Below are 19108 nucleotides of genomic sequence, written 5' to 3' on the forward strand. Positions count from 1 at the left end.
TAAAAAACAAAACAAAACAAAACAAAAAATTCCCCTGAAGGCAAGGAGAGGCTAGGTCCCAATAACTTTCCACTGCAGGGTTTGCAAAACAAAAGAAAAGGCACACAAGCCTCCCTGAGGCTCCTCTGAGCTTTGCATTAACTCAAATGTAAATATTTCTTAATCTGAACATACTGCCTGAAGCCTGGCCCAAATATTATCTCTCTTGTTGTGAGGAACAATTTGGCTGTCTGTTTCTCCAATTTTGGACAGTCTTTCTTAAGGTGACTTACACTTAAAACATTCCTAATAACTTTAGTACTGTGAAAAAACTGCTTGTACTATAGTCCCCTGCAAGGCAGCAACCATAGCCAAGCTGACTGTATGAGAGTCCAATTTCTACACAAAGACGAATATATCTAGATAGCTCTGTCTTTGCTTTGTATGGCCAGATGGCCGGCCGCAATGAGCTGATTTATAGCGCTCTCATAAGATGATTACTCTTGTAATCATCCTAATTACAATATATGGGTGAGTTAAAAATCTTAAGTTTGCGATCAAGCTGCAAACTGCAGTCAGTGGAACACTGGCAATTTTAACTATAATTTTAAAGCTTCTTTTGCAATGTAGAATATATATATATATATATATATATATATATATATATATGGATATATATATATATATATATATATATATGGATATATATACACACACACATATATATGTAGAATATATATATATATTCTACATATATATATATATATATATATATATATATAAAACTTTTGGTAAGCAAAACCCAATTTAAAACAGTTTATTTTCTTTAAAAATCAATACCAGAAACATCATTTTCATGTTATGAAGTTTGGCTGCCAGTTCATACATATGAATGCATGACAGTGCAAATTTTAATGCTTCATTAAAGAGACATTGTTTTATATCTTATCTCTTATAGGTCTACTTTCTAGGATAAGAATTACATAAAATATTATCTCAATTTGGAAGTATCCTTAGAGGCCTAGTTTCCTGGGCTGATTTATGCTACGTGTTGTTGTTTAAAACGACTCCAACCCTGAGTTACCAGTTTTAAGCTAACTTTTTTGTTACCAATGTTACACCTTTTTAATCATACCCAATAACTTATAAGCCAATACTCTATGACCAAGACATGCAGAGCATATTTATACCTTTAAGACTGGTCAGAAACCAAATGAAGTGGCTACATGAATCTTAGAAATTTTGACCAATCAAAGAATTTTATTTTTTCTAGCTATAATTTCAAGATAAAAAGCTCTTTGCCATTTGCTAAACCCAATAATCACAATTGCAGAGAATTTTCTAGGAGAAAACAACTATCAGCTTATTTGCCTTAGAACTAAGAAGCTGCAGACTCCTTTTTTTAAAAACAGTTTTTTGGCAGGAGCTATCCTGCTGTGAGTTACTCCTGGCTAAGGTGTGGGGCAACTTTTTATCAGCCTCAGCTGTGTAAACTGAGACTGAATCAAGAGATGGATATCCAGCAGATAAAGTTTAACCATTTTTTTTTCTTTTCAACATGAAATATAGAACAACAGTCATTCAGACAACGAAAGAAAAACAGACATGAATTGACAAGTGGACAGATTGGTGCACCAAACACAGACAATACAGAGAGGGTAGATAGCTTGATGTAACCAGAACAAAGGGTTTCTCCTCTAGGGGCCCGAGAGAAAACAGGATGTCTCCAGATTTCCCTCTGTCCCTGGGAGAGTTCCGAAATCTATTTTCCTTCTCTCTTGATCTCTCTCTCTCATGTCATTTGTATATCTAGCATCTCCCTATTTTTTTAAATTTTATTTTACTCTTTTTATTTTATTTTATTATTTTAAGCCCTACTCCTCTCCCCCGATGCAGTTCTTGACTTCGGACAAATGCCTGTTTAGAATTTTTCACTCCCATTTTCCATTGTCAATCCCTAGCTGATATCAGCGCTGGGCCGATGCTGACTCAGTCTAGCCTGTATCCTTTTTGCACCCTTGCAATCAACAGGGTTCAAAAGATGACATTTGTAGCACTAATATTAATGCTGTATGTTGCTTACTGTGCAGGATACATCTTCTTAATCTTCCCGTAGAGTTCCACCAAGACAGTGTTCCCTCAGTTGATCCTTCCGTATTCAGGTATTCAGGTCCCTGTTTAGGCTCCACCTGCGGCTACATGAACCAGGTTCCTGAAGGGGAGGCTTGGGCTGTATGGGAGGAAATAAGGAGACCAAGACAAGATACTGATCAAGGCCCCAGAGTTTACTAAGTGTCTGAGCTTATACAGGCCCATCCTCCGCCATGCCAGGCTCTTGATGCTTTGTCTTTAGGCTGCCAGCACTTGGTCTCCAGGCTGTTGCTTATTCAGGAATGTCTCAGGAAGACAGGTTCAGCCTCTCAGAGGGTAGCAGCATCTTGGAGAAGTGCAAAGGTGGGAGAACAATAGACCTGTCTAGGTTGGAAGACTCCATCCTAGGTGGTCTTGTTAACAGTGGCAGAACAGGTCTGAGCCAGCCTGCTCAAGGCTGGGGGAGGCTACACCCTGGGGTCCATTCTCAACAAAAAGTCCTTAAAACGGACTCACTCTTGCCCATCTTTGAGCCTATGATGACATGGGTGGTGTCCTGCTTATTTCTGAGACGTTTTCAAGGTATTTTCATCCTATTTTCCAGGATACAAAGTACTTGAATTCTTTATAAAAATATTTAAAAAATTTATTTTTATTCTATAAATAAAATAATTCGGCATTTGTCTGGGTATCACATGTGTGCAGTCCTGTGAAGGCAGAAGATGCCTGGTGTCAAATGCTCTGGAACTAGAGTTATCAACCATTGTGACCTGTATAGATAAATGCTGGGTCCTTTGGAGGAATAGCCAGTGTCTTTACCTGCTAATTCATCCCTCTAACTCCTACTTGGCTTTTGCCAAGCCCTGTCTGGCCTTGGTGGGGACAGAGTGACATCATTCCTGCTCCTGGGACAGGGCCCTGGAGTGTCTGTGGCTGCTGTAGGATAAGGCTGTTTTTATTTATTTTTTTTAAATAATAATGTACATATTTCACATTTCTCTGAGGAGTGTCCTCTCTGTTAATGTTATTGACTCCATGATAATCACAGACATGAGTCCAGGAGCTGAAGGTGTGGCTAATGTCTCAGCAAAATGGTAAGCCCTGGGACCTGCAGGACAGCCCTTAAGGCTATAGGAAAGAGATCTAAGTACATGAGTTCAATATATATATATATATATATATATATATATATATATGTATGTATATATGTATAAATATAAAGATGCAATATGAATTATGAGGGACTTCATGAATCTAAAGGAATAAAGACAACTACACTATGAAGCAGTTTGTCAGAAAGAAACAAAGGCAGACAGATTCCTGAGAGTTCAGGGTCAGCCTTGGATAGAGCAAGGTTAGGCCCAGTTGTGATAGAAATGGTAATTTCAGGGCATGGTCCCACCCAACTATTTTATCATCTGTGCTTAACAAAGGCAGACAGATCTCTGAACTCTTTTGCAATGTTAAGAAAAAAATGTATGCTTCTCTTAAGAACTGGCGTAAATTACTGGATTGATACATTAACGACTGGACCTGTGTTCTGTAGGTCATGAGCTAGTCAGAGAATTATTTAGGATAAAAAGAGAGAACTGCTTAGATAATAGACACAGAGACAAATAGACAGACAGACAGACACACACACACACTTAGAATTATTTAGGATAAAAAGAGAGAACTGCTTAGATAATAGACACAGAGACAAATAGACAGACAGACAGACAGACAGACACACACACACACACACACACACTTCTCTCTCTCTCTCTCTCTCTCTCTGAGAGTATTCAAACCTTTCTCCTGTGTTCCCAGTTCTTCAAATGTTGCACTGCCTTGAAATTTTCCAGTAATCTAGTTTATCACCTCTAATCTCAGTTCTCCACAAAGTTTCAGGCATGAGCAATGCCATTTCTCTTTTCTTTTTTTGTTGTGTAAAAAGTTTGGCATTTAGTAATTTCTTGTGGAATCTTCATTCTTATTTGAAAGTTCATCTGCACAGCCATTTCTGTCTGTGTATCTCTCAGTTTATTGTTTTTTTTTGTGCCCCACAGAAGCAGCTACTATTTTTTGCTTACAGTAGTCTATGCCTTTTTTCACCTATCCCACCTAATTGCTTTCCCAGATTCTTCAATGAACCAATTCCATGGTCCTACTCACATCATCTAGGCATGTACACAGCTCCAACCCTACGGCATGATGACAGTTCTCTCTGTGTTTCCATAATAAAACACCCAGACAATCAGCTTAAAATGAGGCAGGTGTATTCTGGTTCATGATTTTGGTGGTTTCAGTGACTGGCTTGCTTGGCTCTGTCAATTCTGAGTCTCTAATTAGGCAGCAAATACATGAATGAGTGCATGTGTCAGAAGACTCCGATCTGATGACAGTAGGAAGCAGAGAAGATTGGAGGGGACTGTATCTTATGTTCTACTTAAAAGCATACCTCAGTGGCCTAAGGCCTCTGACTGGTTCTCATCTTTTAATGTTTCCATGTTCCTCAAATATACCACAGGCTGGGGATTGGAACGGTCATGAGTCTTTGGATGGCATTTAAGACACAGTAGTAATATTCAAGATGCGCTTGCATCTTTAAAACAGTTGTTCTCAATAGGGGGCTGTTTTATTTCCAAAGAGATGTTTGGTGATGTCTGCATTGTTTTGGTTGTCAAAACAAGGGGATGTGGTTGGCATCCTGTCATTAGGAAGGAGGGAACAGGGGCAGGGATGGGGGATAATATTAATTTTATAATGCACAGGAAGGATAGCTCCTATGTGTTAGTAGTGTAGCGTTGCTTTGAGATCTTGCTTTAAAGAAATCTTTATTTAAAAGTGATTAAGAATAGATACAACACAGAATCTGTTACTGTAAACTATTTTATTTTTCCAGAGAAACTAGATTTGTTTACATCTAGAAATGGAGTTATTTTCAAGAGATGAATGATCAACCTGTGGGCTAAAAGTGAATGTTAATTTATGGCTTGTTACTAATGAGTCTAATGCTGTGGTAGGCCCCTTTGAGAGTCAATTAGATTTGTCCATGATCAAATGCTGCAGTGTCAGTGCTGGTATGCTATCTCTATGGAAAATATATGACACTCATCACATAGGGGAATCGTAAATGAATAGCAAGGGGATACAAATGCGTAAAGTGAAGGGCATGTGGCCTGAGTGGATGCTGAGTGACGAGCGTGTTGTGGACAGGGACTTTGAGGCCTCGGGAGGGTATGTATCTGTAGTGCCTACACCTCCAGAGGCCCCGGCTTTACTAAGATCTTCTTAAAGGTCTGGAGGAAACCTTAAAGTTGTCACCTGGCCTCCCAATTTTGTCTCTTCTCTACACTGAGTGGTTGGCTTAGTCTACACCGGCCCTTCATGAGCTCACTCAAGCTGTCGCTGCACCTTGACACATGCTTGTAAATGTTCACAGAGGTGTTTGCTTTTGTTTTAGATGCTTTAATATTTTGTGGTTTTATAACTTAGGTCTGAGGTCCATCCCAGAGCACTTTTTGTGTGTAGAATGTAATTGTATACATATCTGCTCATACCTGATGTTTCCAGTATCACTTATGTTAAAAAAACACCGTAGTTTTTTGCAGAGGAAAAAAGAACTTACAGTGTTACTTAATTTAACTTCTTTATTATTTCTTGATTTATATTTTAAAAAAAGATTTTTATTTTATGTGTATGAGTGTTTTGCCTGCGTGTATGTATGGATGTACATCACAGGTGTGCAGTGTCACTGGAGGACAGAAGAGAGAATCATTGCACCTGGAACTGGAGTTACAGACAGTTGCCTCATGGGTTCCAGGATCCAAACCCAGGTCTTGTGCAGGAATAGAAAATGCTCTTACCCTGAGCCATTGTTCTAGCTCCTTAACCTCTTTAAGAAGTGAGGAAACTGGCCTCTGAAGGACGGTAAGCAAGGATCCTCTATACAGATGGCTGTAGAGTGGAGACTAAAAATTAATTAGGATTCTTTTTTTTTTTTTTTATTATTTATTTATTACATGTAAGTACACTCACTGTAGCTGTCTTCAGACACTCCAGAAGAGGGAGTCAGACCTCATTACGGGTGGTTGTGAGCCACCATGTGGTTGCTGGGATTTGAACTTCTAACCTTTGGAAGAGCAGTCAGGTGCTCTTATCCACTGAGCCATCTCACCAGCCCAAAATAGGGTTTTTTTTTTTTTTTTTTTTTTTGTTTTTGTTTTGTTTTGTTTTTGAGACAGGGTTTCTCTGTGTAACCCTAGCTGTCCTGGAACTCGCTCTGTAGACCAGGCTGGCCTCGAACTCAGAAATCAGCCTGCCTCTGCCTCCCAAGTGCTGGGATTAAAGGCATGCGCCACCATGCCCAGTAATTAGGATTCTTCTATGGTATATCTTTGTGGTTATTGCTATTTCCTAGACATATTTTTAATAACAGTTAATCCTCACTTTTTCACACTTATGTCTTCTCCTTGTTATTATAAATTAGAACATTTTATGTTATGGGATGATATATATATATATATATATATATATACACACACACACACACACATATATATATATATATATATATATATATATATGTATATATGTTATGACCAAGATATATGATGGCAAAAAGAAGAAAATTAAATTAGCAATTTACATACCATTTAGTGATAATAATGCATAGCACTTTAATATCTGTCATATATGAGCCTTATAGTTTTACAGTCTTTTTCCTTTCACATATCTTATTTTTAGATATCACTAGTTTTCTAAAACATTTCATAAATATAAATTAAATTTTAATATAGTTTAGCCATTATTTTATGCTAGGCCTTGTTTTCTGCTAAGTTTTCATATGAACCAGGGAACCTGCATAAGGAATTAGCATAGAGTTATTAGCATATGCAAGTAATTAGCATAGGTGACAGCAGCACATGCACAGCACTAAGGTCTTTGATACAAGAAGTGATACCTCTGAAGGTGTTTGATGATATCACCTGGGTAGGAGGGTTTTAAAAATAACCACAAGGCTAGCTAGCCTAGGTGCTGCTATATTGTTTGCTTAGCCAGGGTTTTAAGCTGTTCACAGTGCAGCCCGCTGTGTGTATGGAGAATGAAAATGGCGTGTTGCACACTGGGAAACTTTTGTGATCACTCTGCCTGGACTCCCAGGCTTCTGGCCACAGACTGCTCAGAGATCAGTGTCTCAGCTACTTGTAAACCCTGGCTGTAAGCTTTGGTTAACAGCACAATGATGATTAGAGTCCTGATTTCTTGAGCTTTGTGTCAGGATTTCCATTCTTTAAACAGACTGACTGTACAGTTTAATACCTATATTAATACCTATATTGTGTAGATGTAAAATCTTCACACTTTACTACTATTGTGGACGTTTAGATTGTGATGGTATTTGGGATTGATTGCAGATGCCGGAGAATAGTCTTTTGGTGAAGAGAGAGCCAGCTATGGAGTTGTTCATCATTTACAGTATTGTCAGCAATGTGTGAGGTCTGTAGTTGTGCCGTGTTCCCACCAGCTCTGTGTCTGGTCTTGCATTTTCTTGATTTGGTGAATAGGTTTCATCAGGTACTTCCTGATAGAAGTGAGAAGTGTTTATTTGTGAGTACTTCTGAAAACGAAGAATCCTTCCTTTGATGCAGATGCAGATTCACTCACACAAGAACGAAATATTACTGATTCCATGAGCTTTTTATCTTGTTTCTTTCAATGGCATCCTTTTGCGAGACACTGCTACAGTATGCAGTAAAAGTACTGCCATTGATGTAGCCACAACAGAACACAAGAAGGGAGATGTCTCAGTTGCTCATAAACAGGGGGAACTGAGCAGGGTGTAGGGGCACACATATTTAATCCCAGCACTCAGGCAGCAGAGGCAGTGGATCTCTGTGAGATATCTACATAATCTTATCTACATAATCTACATAGTGAATTCTAGGGTAGCCAAAGCTACAAAGTGAGACCTTCCCACTTCCAAAAAAAAAAAAAAAATCAGGAGAACCTGAGTTTGGATTGTTACCACTCAAATAAATTTCTGTGCATGGTGCTTTGTACCTATAATCCCAGTGACTGGGAGGCAGAGACAGGAGGACTCTGGGGAATTCATTGGCTAACCAACCAGCATTTCTTACTCCAGGTTCAAGGAGAGACATGTCTGTATGCTTTCAGATGCATACAGACATGTTTAGTTGTTAAGACTACTGGCTGCTCTTCCAGAAGACCTGGGTTCAATTCCTAGCATACAGACAATGGCTCATGGTCATCTGTAACTCCATTTCCTCGGGATCAGGCTCCCTCTTCTGGCTTCCATGGACACTGCACACATGTGGTGCACAGATTATGTGCAGACAAAATATCACTATACTTAAAAAAAAAACAAAAAAACAAACAAGACCTGGAACATTTTTGTTAGGGCAGCCATCCTTGAGTTTGCTCTTTTCTAGCTGTGTTTCTTTGATCTTCTTCACATCCTTTTCCCCTTGGTTTCTGTCATCCAGCCAGCAATTCTTCCTTCCTGTACTTTGTCATCAGAGCAGTGTTATACAAGTACAGGGAGCCATCCTTTAAGATTGGCCTCTTTCTCTTAGCAAATGTTGTTTTATATTACTGTCTTGTGTCTTTTTTCCTTTTAAAAATTTATGTATTTAAAATTTCATATGTATTTTCTTAGGGTTATTCTTGCTGTGATGAAATACCATGACCAAAGATGAGATGGGGAAGAAAAGGTTTATTTGGCTTACACTTGCATATCATAGTCTATCATCGAAGGAAGTCAGGACAGGAACTCAAACAGGGCAGGGTCCTGGAGGCACGAGCTGATGCCGTGCAGGGCATAGAGGGAGGGGTGTTGGTTGTTGGCTTCCTTATCATGGCTTGCTCAGCCTGCTTTCTTTTAGAACCCAGGACAACCACCCCAGGGATGGCACCACCCTCAATGGGCTGGGCTCTTCCTGTCAATCACCAATTAAGAAAATGTCCTACAGCTGGATCTTATGGGGGCATTTTCTCTGTTGAGGCTCTCTCCTTCCTTATAGCTCTAGGTTGAGTCAAGGTGACATAAAACAAGTCAACACACATGTATAGAGGGTATCTTAGTTAAATTCCACTTTTCCATCCAGCTCCCCCTCCCTCCTACAAGATGTATCCCCCTTCCCTGTTATCTTCATGTAGTTTAAAAAAAAACCTACGAATTCCATTTAGTGCTGCTTCTATACATGTGTGTGGGGTTATATACTCGGTCGTGGGTAACTTACCAATGGGCATCTCCAACCCTTAAGAAAAATAATCCTCCATTCCCTCAGTAGCCATCAGCCCCTCAGTCAAGGGCAGGGCATCAACAGCCCCTTCCTTCTCCACGCTGGCTTTTTACATTTCTTGATCTTGTGGAAGTCTTGTGCTCTGAGCTCATGAGTGTGACAACCATGCTGTGCCCAGAGGGCAGCCTTTCCAGCACTCTTCTCCACCTTCTGGTGCTTGTATGCATTCCACTCCCTCTTGCGTGATATTTCTAGAACCTTTGTGGGCCAGAGGGCTTGAAATACAGTCATGGTTATGTATTCTCCACATTAACTGGTAGGTACCCTGTGCAATACAAGGCTTCTCTGACCAAAACTGAGAACAGTGATTTTTGTTTTTTGTGCCTTTAAAAAATTATTTCTAGGTAGTATTTATTCCATAGACATGTAGCAGTTTGTTAAATCACTCACCTGTTGAAGAACATCTGATTTTATAATTTGATAATTATGAGCAAAGCTGTTATAAAACATTTGTATACAAGGGTCATGTTAGCATGAATTTTCAATTCTTAGAGATAAATACACACCCATGATAGCAGGACATGATAGTTTTTCATCAAACTGCCGAACTGTCCTATAGCGTATCTTAATCATATCAGGTTTCTACTAGTAACAAGTGAGTGCCTAGGTTGTCTGAATCTTTGCCAGCATTTGATATTGTGGTTGTGCGTTGTGTGCATTTGTAAGATGTGCGTGTGTGTGTGTGTGTGTGTGTGTGTGTGTGTGTAGGGGGCGGGAGCTCGAGTGCTCTTAGCAGTGCATATACATGTGGAGGTTATGATCAGTGTCAGGAGTCTTCCTCTGTCACCTCTCCACCTTACTTTTTGAGACAGTGTCTTTGATTGGACTTAAAGCTCCATTTCAGTTTGACAGGCTGGTGAGGGAGCCCAAGAAATGTACCCTGTCTCTGCCTTTCAGGGCTGGGGTTACAGATGCATAACACTGGTGTGGTGCCTTTTAAAAACGCCTGGGTGCTGGGATCTGAACTCAGGCCCTCATGCTTGCAGAGAGCACTTTGAGCCATCTCTCCAGCCCTGACATTAGTTTTCATTTTAGCCACTCTAATGGTTGCATAGTGATAGCTCACTGTAATGTAATTAACATTTTCTTACTCATTTGTTTGGTGTTTATATATTCTATTTGGAAAATATCTCTTCTTACCTTTATTCTAATTGGATTGCTTTTTTTACTGTTGCCTTTAAGATTCACACACACACACACACACACACACACTCACACACATTCATATATTAGATGTTAGTCTTTAATTAGATGCAGACTTTATGTTTTCTCCTATTCTGTAGCATATCTGTTGTTCTCCTAATAGGTCTTTAACCTCTTTTACCAAGAAATGAAGTCCAATTTCTCAAATATTTTTTTGACCATCAGTTTTGAAGTCTGAAACCTCTTTGCTTTGCCCCACTGTCTTAAAAATTTCCCACATTCCTCCAAAGTTTTTTTTAGTTTTCGATGTTATATAATGTCTGTGACCCATTTTAATTACTTTTTATACAAAATGTGAAACCTAGCTTAATATTTCTTTCCTCTCTTTCTAATTTGTGGATAGCCGTTACTAACTTATAAATGGCACTGTCTATTGGAACCACTTTCTTTCCTTTGTGGAATTGTTTTTGTGCCTTTATCAAAAATTAGATGTATTTAGTTTTGTATTTTGTTCTCTTCATGTGCTTGCATTGTTAGTATTACACAATTGATCTAGAGCTAGTTTTTCTGCATTTTTATAATTGTTATTTATAGCAATTCTACTTCCTTTGCTTTCTGTGTAAATTACAGAAGTCTAGTTTTGTTTTTATGGAGGTCCCTGTTGAAGTGTGTAAAGAATTGTGTTGGATCTGCATTTCACACTTTGTACAGTGGACATGTAATTAATGAACATGGCTTGTACAGTAGCTTGGATTTTGAATCTCCATAAAGGCCCATGTGTTGAAGACTTAGTTCCCCGACTGTAATGCTATTGGGAGATAGAGGCAGACTTTGGTGGGCCACATGGAAGGAAGTTAGGTCACCCGGGGTCACTAAAGGGAATATTGGGACCTTTGCCCATTCTTTTCTCTCCCTCCCTTTTTGGTTGCCACGTGTTCCTTCTCTGATTGCCTTACTCCACACAAAAGCCACAGAGCAGACTCATGGGCAGAGACCTTTGGAACTAGGAGCTCCAACCTATTCTAGTAAGTTGTTTCCCATAGGTGCCTTGTCTTCGTGCTGAGAAGCTGGCTAATAGCTTGTGTCTCGTTTCTTCACCAGCATCGAGTAGTTCATTCATTCCCGCGTTTTCATTAGCAGCACTTTAGGATTGCCACACTGCCGTATGGATTATGGTTTGTTATTCACCCCCACCCCTGTCGGGACTTCATATACCTAAAGATGGCCCTGGGCTTCCTTTTTTTCATTCTTTCTTTGTATGGCTGGCAGCTGAGTTGAAGTAGGAGAGATGGTCAGTTTCAGAGACTCCGTGGATGAAGTAAGACCTTAGCAGAGGCCACTGGACTCGCTGGCCTCCAGCTTTAGGAAGTGTTATTTCCAGAGAGATTGGGGATGAATGGAGAGGCTGCCATCCTTCCTGCCTCTCCCCAGTGTCTTCCTCTCTTCCACCCCACTAACTCCCTAATCTTGCTCTTCTAACCTTTGTTCCTCTGTACTGTTTCCGAACAATGAACAACGATTTCCGGCTCACCTGTGAGGAGTCTGTTATCAGTTCCGCTCCTCTCCCTCCTCTGAACCTGTGGTCAGCCCACGACACACTCAGTGCAGTGACTCTGCACAGCCCTGTTTTTCCGAGTGCACACATGGAATCGCCTGCTCTACGTAAATCCCTATCGTGAACGCACTATGGTTCTCTTTTGCTTTATCCCCGGTAACATTGCTAGTACGCTCACTGAGTAGTTTCACATCTTGATTTTTATATCATCTCACTGTGCCAGGGTTTTGGTGGTTTTATTTTAATCTAGAAATCATCCCTTTAAATTCAAAGTCTATGAAAACCCAAGCCAAACAGGTTTTAAAACCAAAACTAAATCAAACAAACAAAGAAACAAACACATAGGTTTTCAACTTAAAACATAGAAGTTAATATTTAAAATTACTAGGTGAGTCTCTTATTTTTAAATGTCTGTGGTATTTGAGGCCTTGCCATGTCACCATGGGAGGACACCTTATAGGGGTAGATTCTCTCTTTCTCCCACATGGGTTCTGGGATGGAACACAGATCATAAGGCTTGGAAGCGAGCACCTTTATTCTTTAAGCCCGCTTGTTGGCCTATCATTAATTTTTTTTTTTTCAGGGCTCTAGAATGCCAGAAGTCATTAGCCTGCTTATGCCTCCCCGTTATCCCTCACAGCTGCTATTCGAATCTCTGAACCGTTGCTTAGCTTTTGGTGCCAGACAGAGGTTCCCCGAGATGGTGGGCTGGGCTGGCAATGGCTAATGGAGCTTCGTTGTAGCATGTGATTTTATTTGGGTTGCAATTTACCTTTTCCTTTTGAAACTATATTTTTCATTTGAAAACTTTTATGGCTTTACATGTAGCTACCTTGGAGCTGACTTATCTTGTGATCCATGTTATAATTATATTTGTGATATTTTTAAATTAATTTTGTTTTTATTACACTTACCTACCTTGAAGCTCACTTGTCATGTGACCATGAGATGGTGGTGGTGATGATAGTGGCGGTGATGGTGATGATGTTCTTGATATGTGCCTGCCTTGGAGCTAACTCTATCATGTGACCCATGCTGTCCCTGTTTTTTAACTTAAGTGAATGCAAGCACCTTCTGTTCTAAAACTTTGCTTGTACAGAGGAGCTAGGCAAACGGCATAGATTTTTACTTTAGTCTTTCACACATGCTTTATTCAGTAGCTTCCATATAAGAGCGAATGTAAGTGGAAACAGTTGGTTGGCTTAAGTAACAAAGCCTCCTCCTTTCCAGATTGCAGCTGTTCTCCGGAAGCGGAAGCTGGAGTATTACCTGTACAAACTGCTTCCTGAGATCCTCCAGTCCGCCTCCTTCCTGACTGCTAATGGGGCCTTGTATATTACTTTCTTCTGCATTTTAAGGTTGGTACTCATAGCCACCAATCCAGGTTAAAGAATTTGCTTTGTTGAAATGGAAACAATCTTAGTTCCTGTTGTATTGATGTGGAGAAACACCATGATTGGGGCAGCTTACAAAAGAAGTCATTTAAGGAAAGCCCATGGCCTTGCATGCAGCATCAGCGGGGGAGTCCATGATCAGTATGTCCTGGAACATGGTGGCAGGCAAGCATGGTGCTAGAATAGTAACCCAGAGGGAGGGAGAGAAGAGGGAGGGGGAGGAGGGACAGCAGAAGGGAGAGTGGGATTAAGGGAGAGGGGAAATGGGAGAGTGGGCTTGGTGTGGGCTTTCTAAACCTCAGAGCCACATCCCAGTGACAGGCTTCCTCCTCCAAGGCCACACCCTCCTCCTAGCTTTTCCTAAACATTCTACCAACTAGGAACCAAACATTGAAATATATCAGCCTATGGGGTCCATTATTATTCAAACTCTACAGAAAGAAGGATCTATTGGCATAATTGTTATTCAGGTTACTCTCTCTTTTTCTACTTTAATCTGTGAAATGACATTTACCTACAAGATAATTTGTAAAGTCAGAAGCCTAGGTCTTGTCCTTATGATGTAAATTTCAAAGTATTGGCATGATTATGCAATAAAAACTCTTCAATATATCATTCATTTTCTGAAGCCTATTGTAGTTTTGAAATTGTTGGCCAGGATTTCTGATCAGAAGCAGAATTCAGTAATTCTAGCCTGATATTCAAAGCAAAGTCATGTAAGGTTGGGGCCAGAGCAGACACCAGGCTGGACATCCTAAATAAGCCCCTGGTGTCACCTCCTCCTGGGCAGTGATTCAGGCACGCACTGCTTGCCTGTGCTGCCTGCCTCCTGTGGGCACTGACTGGTGGATGCTCAGACTTTTGAGTGCTGCTCTCAGCAACCCCTCCCTGCTGTTGGGAGCACACGTTTGTATCTGTCAAGTTAGAAGCCATTTCATCTTAGCTTCATCCTTGTGCTGTTTATGGTCATTTTGTATATTTTAGTTAGCATTAAACATATAATTTCCAAACTGTCTCATAGACTTTTTTTCCTTGGAGCACTAGTACTTATAAACAACACATAGCTGAGGTAGGAACCAGCAAGGCTTCATGCTACGGAGAAGATTGCTCCTTTAAATTGACATGGACATGTGTTTAAAGAGCTTGAGCCTGTGAGCTCAGCAGTGGCCCGACTGCCTTGGAGGCTGCTGTTACGGCACGCTCTTCTGTGCACCACCTGGTCAAACAGTGGACGTGGAGTATAATCAATAGAGAGAGGCTGTCAGTGTCCTCTCTGGAGCTGTCTTCCCAAGCCCCCTCCCCCTAGAGCTTATATGCAATAACTTGGTAGATCCTATAAGGAAAACCTACCTATAGGCTTTTTAGGCAAAAGGATTTTAATATCTCATAAATGCCTAAGTTGAATGTTCATGGCAGTTTAATAAGCCCAAACTTCAATTAAAAAGATAAGTTCCCAGATACTTGATCTTATCCCAAAAAGATCATTTCTCAGATTTTTGATCCTGTATTGTCCCAATATCCCTCCTCCTCCTTCCTCGCGCTCTCTCTCTTTCCACATATATATATATATATATATATGTGTGTGTGTGTGTGTGTGTGTGTGTGTGTGTATATACACACACACACATACATATGAATATTTAGAGGCTGGTTCTCCATTTCTTAGGAGCATAAACATCTATGGCAGGGTATGGTGGCACATGGCTTTAATAGGAGCACTCAAGTGGTTGAGGAGTTGGAGGCCACCTGAACTATGTAAGTGAGTTCCAGGTCAGCCTTACAAAATAAGATCTCCCTTCTCAAAAACATATATTGCATGTCTCTAAATTTGTTTGGAAACATAAGCAGCTAAGATATTTTTAACATCTTCAGTACTTTGCAGATCTCTGCTTTCAAGTGACAAATAGTAGTAGATAAGAAATAGTTTCCACATAAAGCTAAAAAATATAGACTATTAGCAAGCACTGTAAGGAATCATGAGGGCGGTAGAGCATGGATGGAATCCTTTTTAGCATACCTCTGGTGAGTCAGGTGGGTGGCACCCACTGAGGTCAGGAGAGGAAGCCGAGGTCTCCTGGGGCGGAATGGAATACACAGTGAAACTGTCTCAAAAAACCAAAACAAATCCAAGCCAAACAATGTCCCAGAACTACTGTATCACAAAGAACACAGGCAATGCTTAGAGAAACTGTTGCTTTTTCCTGAAAATTTCCTGTTGAGTCCTGCCTAGTTCTGGCAGAGAGACAGGGGGTCTGGTCTAGGACCTGGTGCATTTGGGGTACTGTGGGACATTGGGATAGAGACATTTGGGGTATTGTGGGACATTTGGATAGAGAGCAGGTGGAAAAGAGAAAGTTCTTTTAGCGCTAAAATGATTAACTAGGAATTTTATACAAAAATTACAAATTTGAATTTCAGGAAGATCCTTGGAAAATTCTACTCATGGACTCCTGGCTTTGGTGCTGCTCTGCCAGCCTCATATGTGGCCATTCTAATTGAAAGAAAAAGCAGGTAAATTTTACATATCTACATGTTTAATACAGAATAAGTTACCAGGGAGAATTTTATTCTTGCCTATTACTTATTATTGCCCAGGGAGGAAAAATCTGTCCCTACATATTTTTCCATCTTGCAGCTATTTGGTTGGAAATTAATTTTATGTGAACACTATGCTTATTGTATATTTATAAAATAAATATATTATAAATATAAAATACTGAAGTAAAGCAATATAAATATAAAAATAGAGACTAGACATATCAGCTTCTTTTTATTAAAGTAATAGAAGGTTCTGTGATAACAGCCTAACTAATGTACCTGAATATGCAAATTCCAGTGGAAGTCTGTTTCTTTAGCCACACAGCATCCTTGTCATATCTAAGAGAATTAATAATAAATTTTGTTTTGCCATCCAGGTCTGTTCTCTGCTGCAGGCTCATTGACTAACCTGTCATACCAGTTGTATAAGGAATCTTCTCTCTCTCTATGTGCATGTGTGTGTGTATAATATGTATATATACATACATATTATACACATATAATATATATGTATACTATATATATACATACACATACATGTGTATACATATATATGTGTGTGTGTGTATATATATATGTATATATATATATTTTTTTATTGTTAGTCATGTAAAATTTTCCATGTGAACTCATTCATACTATAGAACCTAACATAAATGGTGCAGTCAGAGGACAGTTGATGTTAAAAGCTTTTTCATAAGAGTGTATTTGTCATTACATGGGTTGGCAGAGACCTGGTAGATGTTGTAATGTCTGAAAATTCAAAACCTGTTTTATTCTGCCTCAAAGGACAGCATAGTACAGAGTTCAGGTAGACTCTGGAGCCGGCCTGTGGCTTAATAGTCTGGCTCTGCCATTAACTGTGCCACCTGCTTGTCTCATTCTTCACCTGAAAAATGGAAGCAGTGACATTCTGTCACACTTTCATATAATTTAGTTAATATATGGAAAAAATAATTAGAACAACACAGTTGTCTGTGTGGTAGGTATTCCTTGTTTTGTTTTCCTCGCCTGTAAGTAATAAAAGACGTACTCTGCTGATGACATCTTAAATCAGTTTTAAAATGTGAATTTTGCTTTTGAAAGCATATCAAAAGATATGTGAAACTTTAAGTCTGTTTGTTTGTTTTTGTTTTTCCTTTTGGGTGGGAGATTACTTCTTAGTGCATGGGCAACTCATCAGCAGTTGCAGGACTGAAAAAATGGCAGCCCTTTCTCCATAAGCATCCTTTAATCAGCGTGCCACGATTGACTGTTAGCACCTACGCAGGGTTAGTTTTATACTTATGTGCCCATTTCAGTAGGGCACGTGGCACAGATTCCCACATAACCACCAGAGTCAGCTGTTTGCAGTTCACAATTTCACTTTATTTGCATGTGATTGCACATGTGTACATATGTGGCTACGTGTGCTTATCATGTGAAAGCATGTTGTAGATATTAGTACCCTTTATCTGAAACTTTATCAAGACAATTCTCTGTATAATTGCAAATGCTCCCACATATAAGAAAACTCACAGTTCTTCCTTACTTTTGTGTGTAAGCATTATTGTTTGAAGTTGTGTTTATTCTAATGTTAAAGTTCTTTAGCTTTTAATATTTAAGGCTTTGGATATCCTTACCATTGCTATAAATAATTTATAGATTATGATTATAATAGATTCATTTATGTTCTTTTCTGGAAGTTCCTTCATTATAGGCTATATTACTTCCTTGATAAAGAATTATTTTGCAGTGAGTCTAAAATAATAAAAAAGCCTGTTGCTGTTCACACTATTTTATTGCATCCTTACCCAAGAGTGTTGCTTGCAGAATTTCCTTTGCTTATAACTAATTAAGGTTTTCGGTATAACTTAATTTATATCCAGCAAAGTGGCCTTTAATCCCAGCCTTTAATCCCAGCACTTGGGAGGCAGAGGCAGGCGGATTTCTGAGTTCACGGCCAGCCTGGTCTACAGAGTGAGTTCCAGGACAGCCAGGGCTATACAGAGAAACCCTGTCTCGGAAAAAAAAAAACAAAAAACCAAAAACCAAAAAAAACCCCCCAAAAACAAAAACTCAAACAAATGAGTAGCTTTCCTTTATACAAATGATAAATGTACTGAGAAAGGGAGAGATAACACCCTCCACAATAGCCACAAATAATATACAATATCTTGGTGTAACTCTGACCAAGCAAGTTAAGATCTGTAAGTGTGACAAGAGCTTCAAATCTCTGAAAAAAGAAATTGAAAAAGACCTCAGAAGATGGAAAGATCTCCCATGCTTATAGTTTGGTGGGATTAACATAGTGAAAATGGCCATCTTACTGAAAGCACTCCACAGATTCAATGCAATCCCCATCAAAATTCCAACACAATTCTTCACAGAAATGTAAAGAACAATTCTCAACTTCATATGGAAAAATAAAAACCCAGGGTAGCAAAAATAATCCTCAACAATAAAAGAATTTCTTACTTAAACTGTACTACAGAGCAATAGTGATTAAAAAAAAAAATCACATTATTGATGCAGAAACAGCCAGGTTGATCAATGGAATAGAATTGAAGACCCAGAGATAAACCCACACACTTATGGACACTTGATCTTTGTCAAAGAAGCCAAAATCCTACAGTGGAAAAAAGAAAGCATCTTCAGTAAATGGTGTTGGTTGAACTGGAGGTCTGTATGTAGAAGAATGAAAATAGATCCACATTAATTACCTTGCACAAAGCTCAAGTCCAAGTGCATCAAGGACCTCAATGTAAAACCAGATGCACTGAATCTAATAGAAGAGAAAGTGGAAAAGAACCTTGAACTCATTGGCACAGGGGGAAAATTTCCTGAATAGAACACTAATGGCTCATGCTCTAAGATCAATAATTGATAAATGGGACCTCATTAAACTGAAAAGCTTCTGTAAGGCAAAAGATGTGTGTTTTATGACAAATTAACAACCTACAGATTGGGAAAAAAAATCTGTACTAACCCTACATCCAGTAGAGGACTAATATCCAAAATACATAAAGAACTCAAGAAATTAACATCCGAAAAACCAAATAACTCCCTTAAAAAATGGAGTACATAAAGATATTCACAACAGAAGAATCTTGAATGGCCCA

General features: G+C 39.3%; 1 protein-coding gene across 2 annotated transcripts in view; it reads left to right on the top strand.

The window, feature by feature from the left end:
- Positions 1–19108, top strand: part of Tmem135 (transmembrane protein 135) — a 262399-nt gene that overhangs the window by 93731 nt on the left and 149560 nt on the right. For both annotated transcript variants that reach the window (XM_021167719.3, XM_021167721.3), the window contains 2 exons: positions 13306–13433; positions 15888–15980. In XM_021167719.3, coding sequence (XP_021023378.1) covers positions 13306–13433; positions 15888–15980 — 221 coding nt within the window. The remainder of the gene's footprint in view (positions 1–13305; positions 13434–15887; positions 15981–19108) is intronic.

This window comes from Mus caroli, unplaced genomic scaffold (genome assembly GCF_978045245.1).
Source record: "Mus caroli unplaced genomic scaffold, Mus_caroli_1 scaffold_8, whole genome shotgun sequence".
In the NCBI taxonomy this organism is placed as follows: domain Eukaryota; kingdom Metazoa; phylum Chordata; class Mammalia; order Rodentia; family Muridae; genus Mus; species Mus caroli.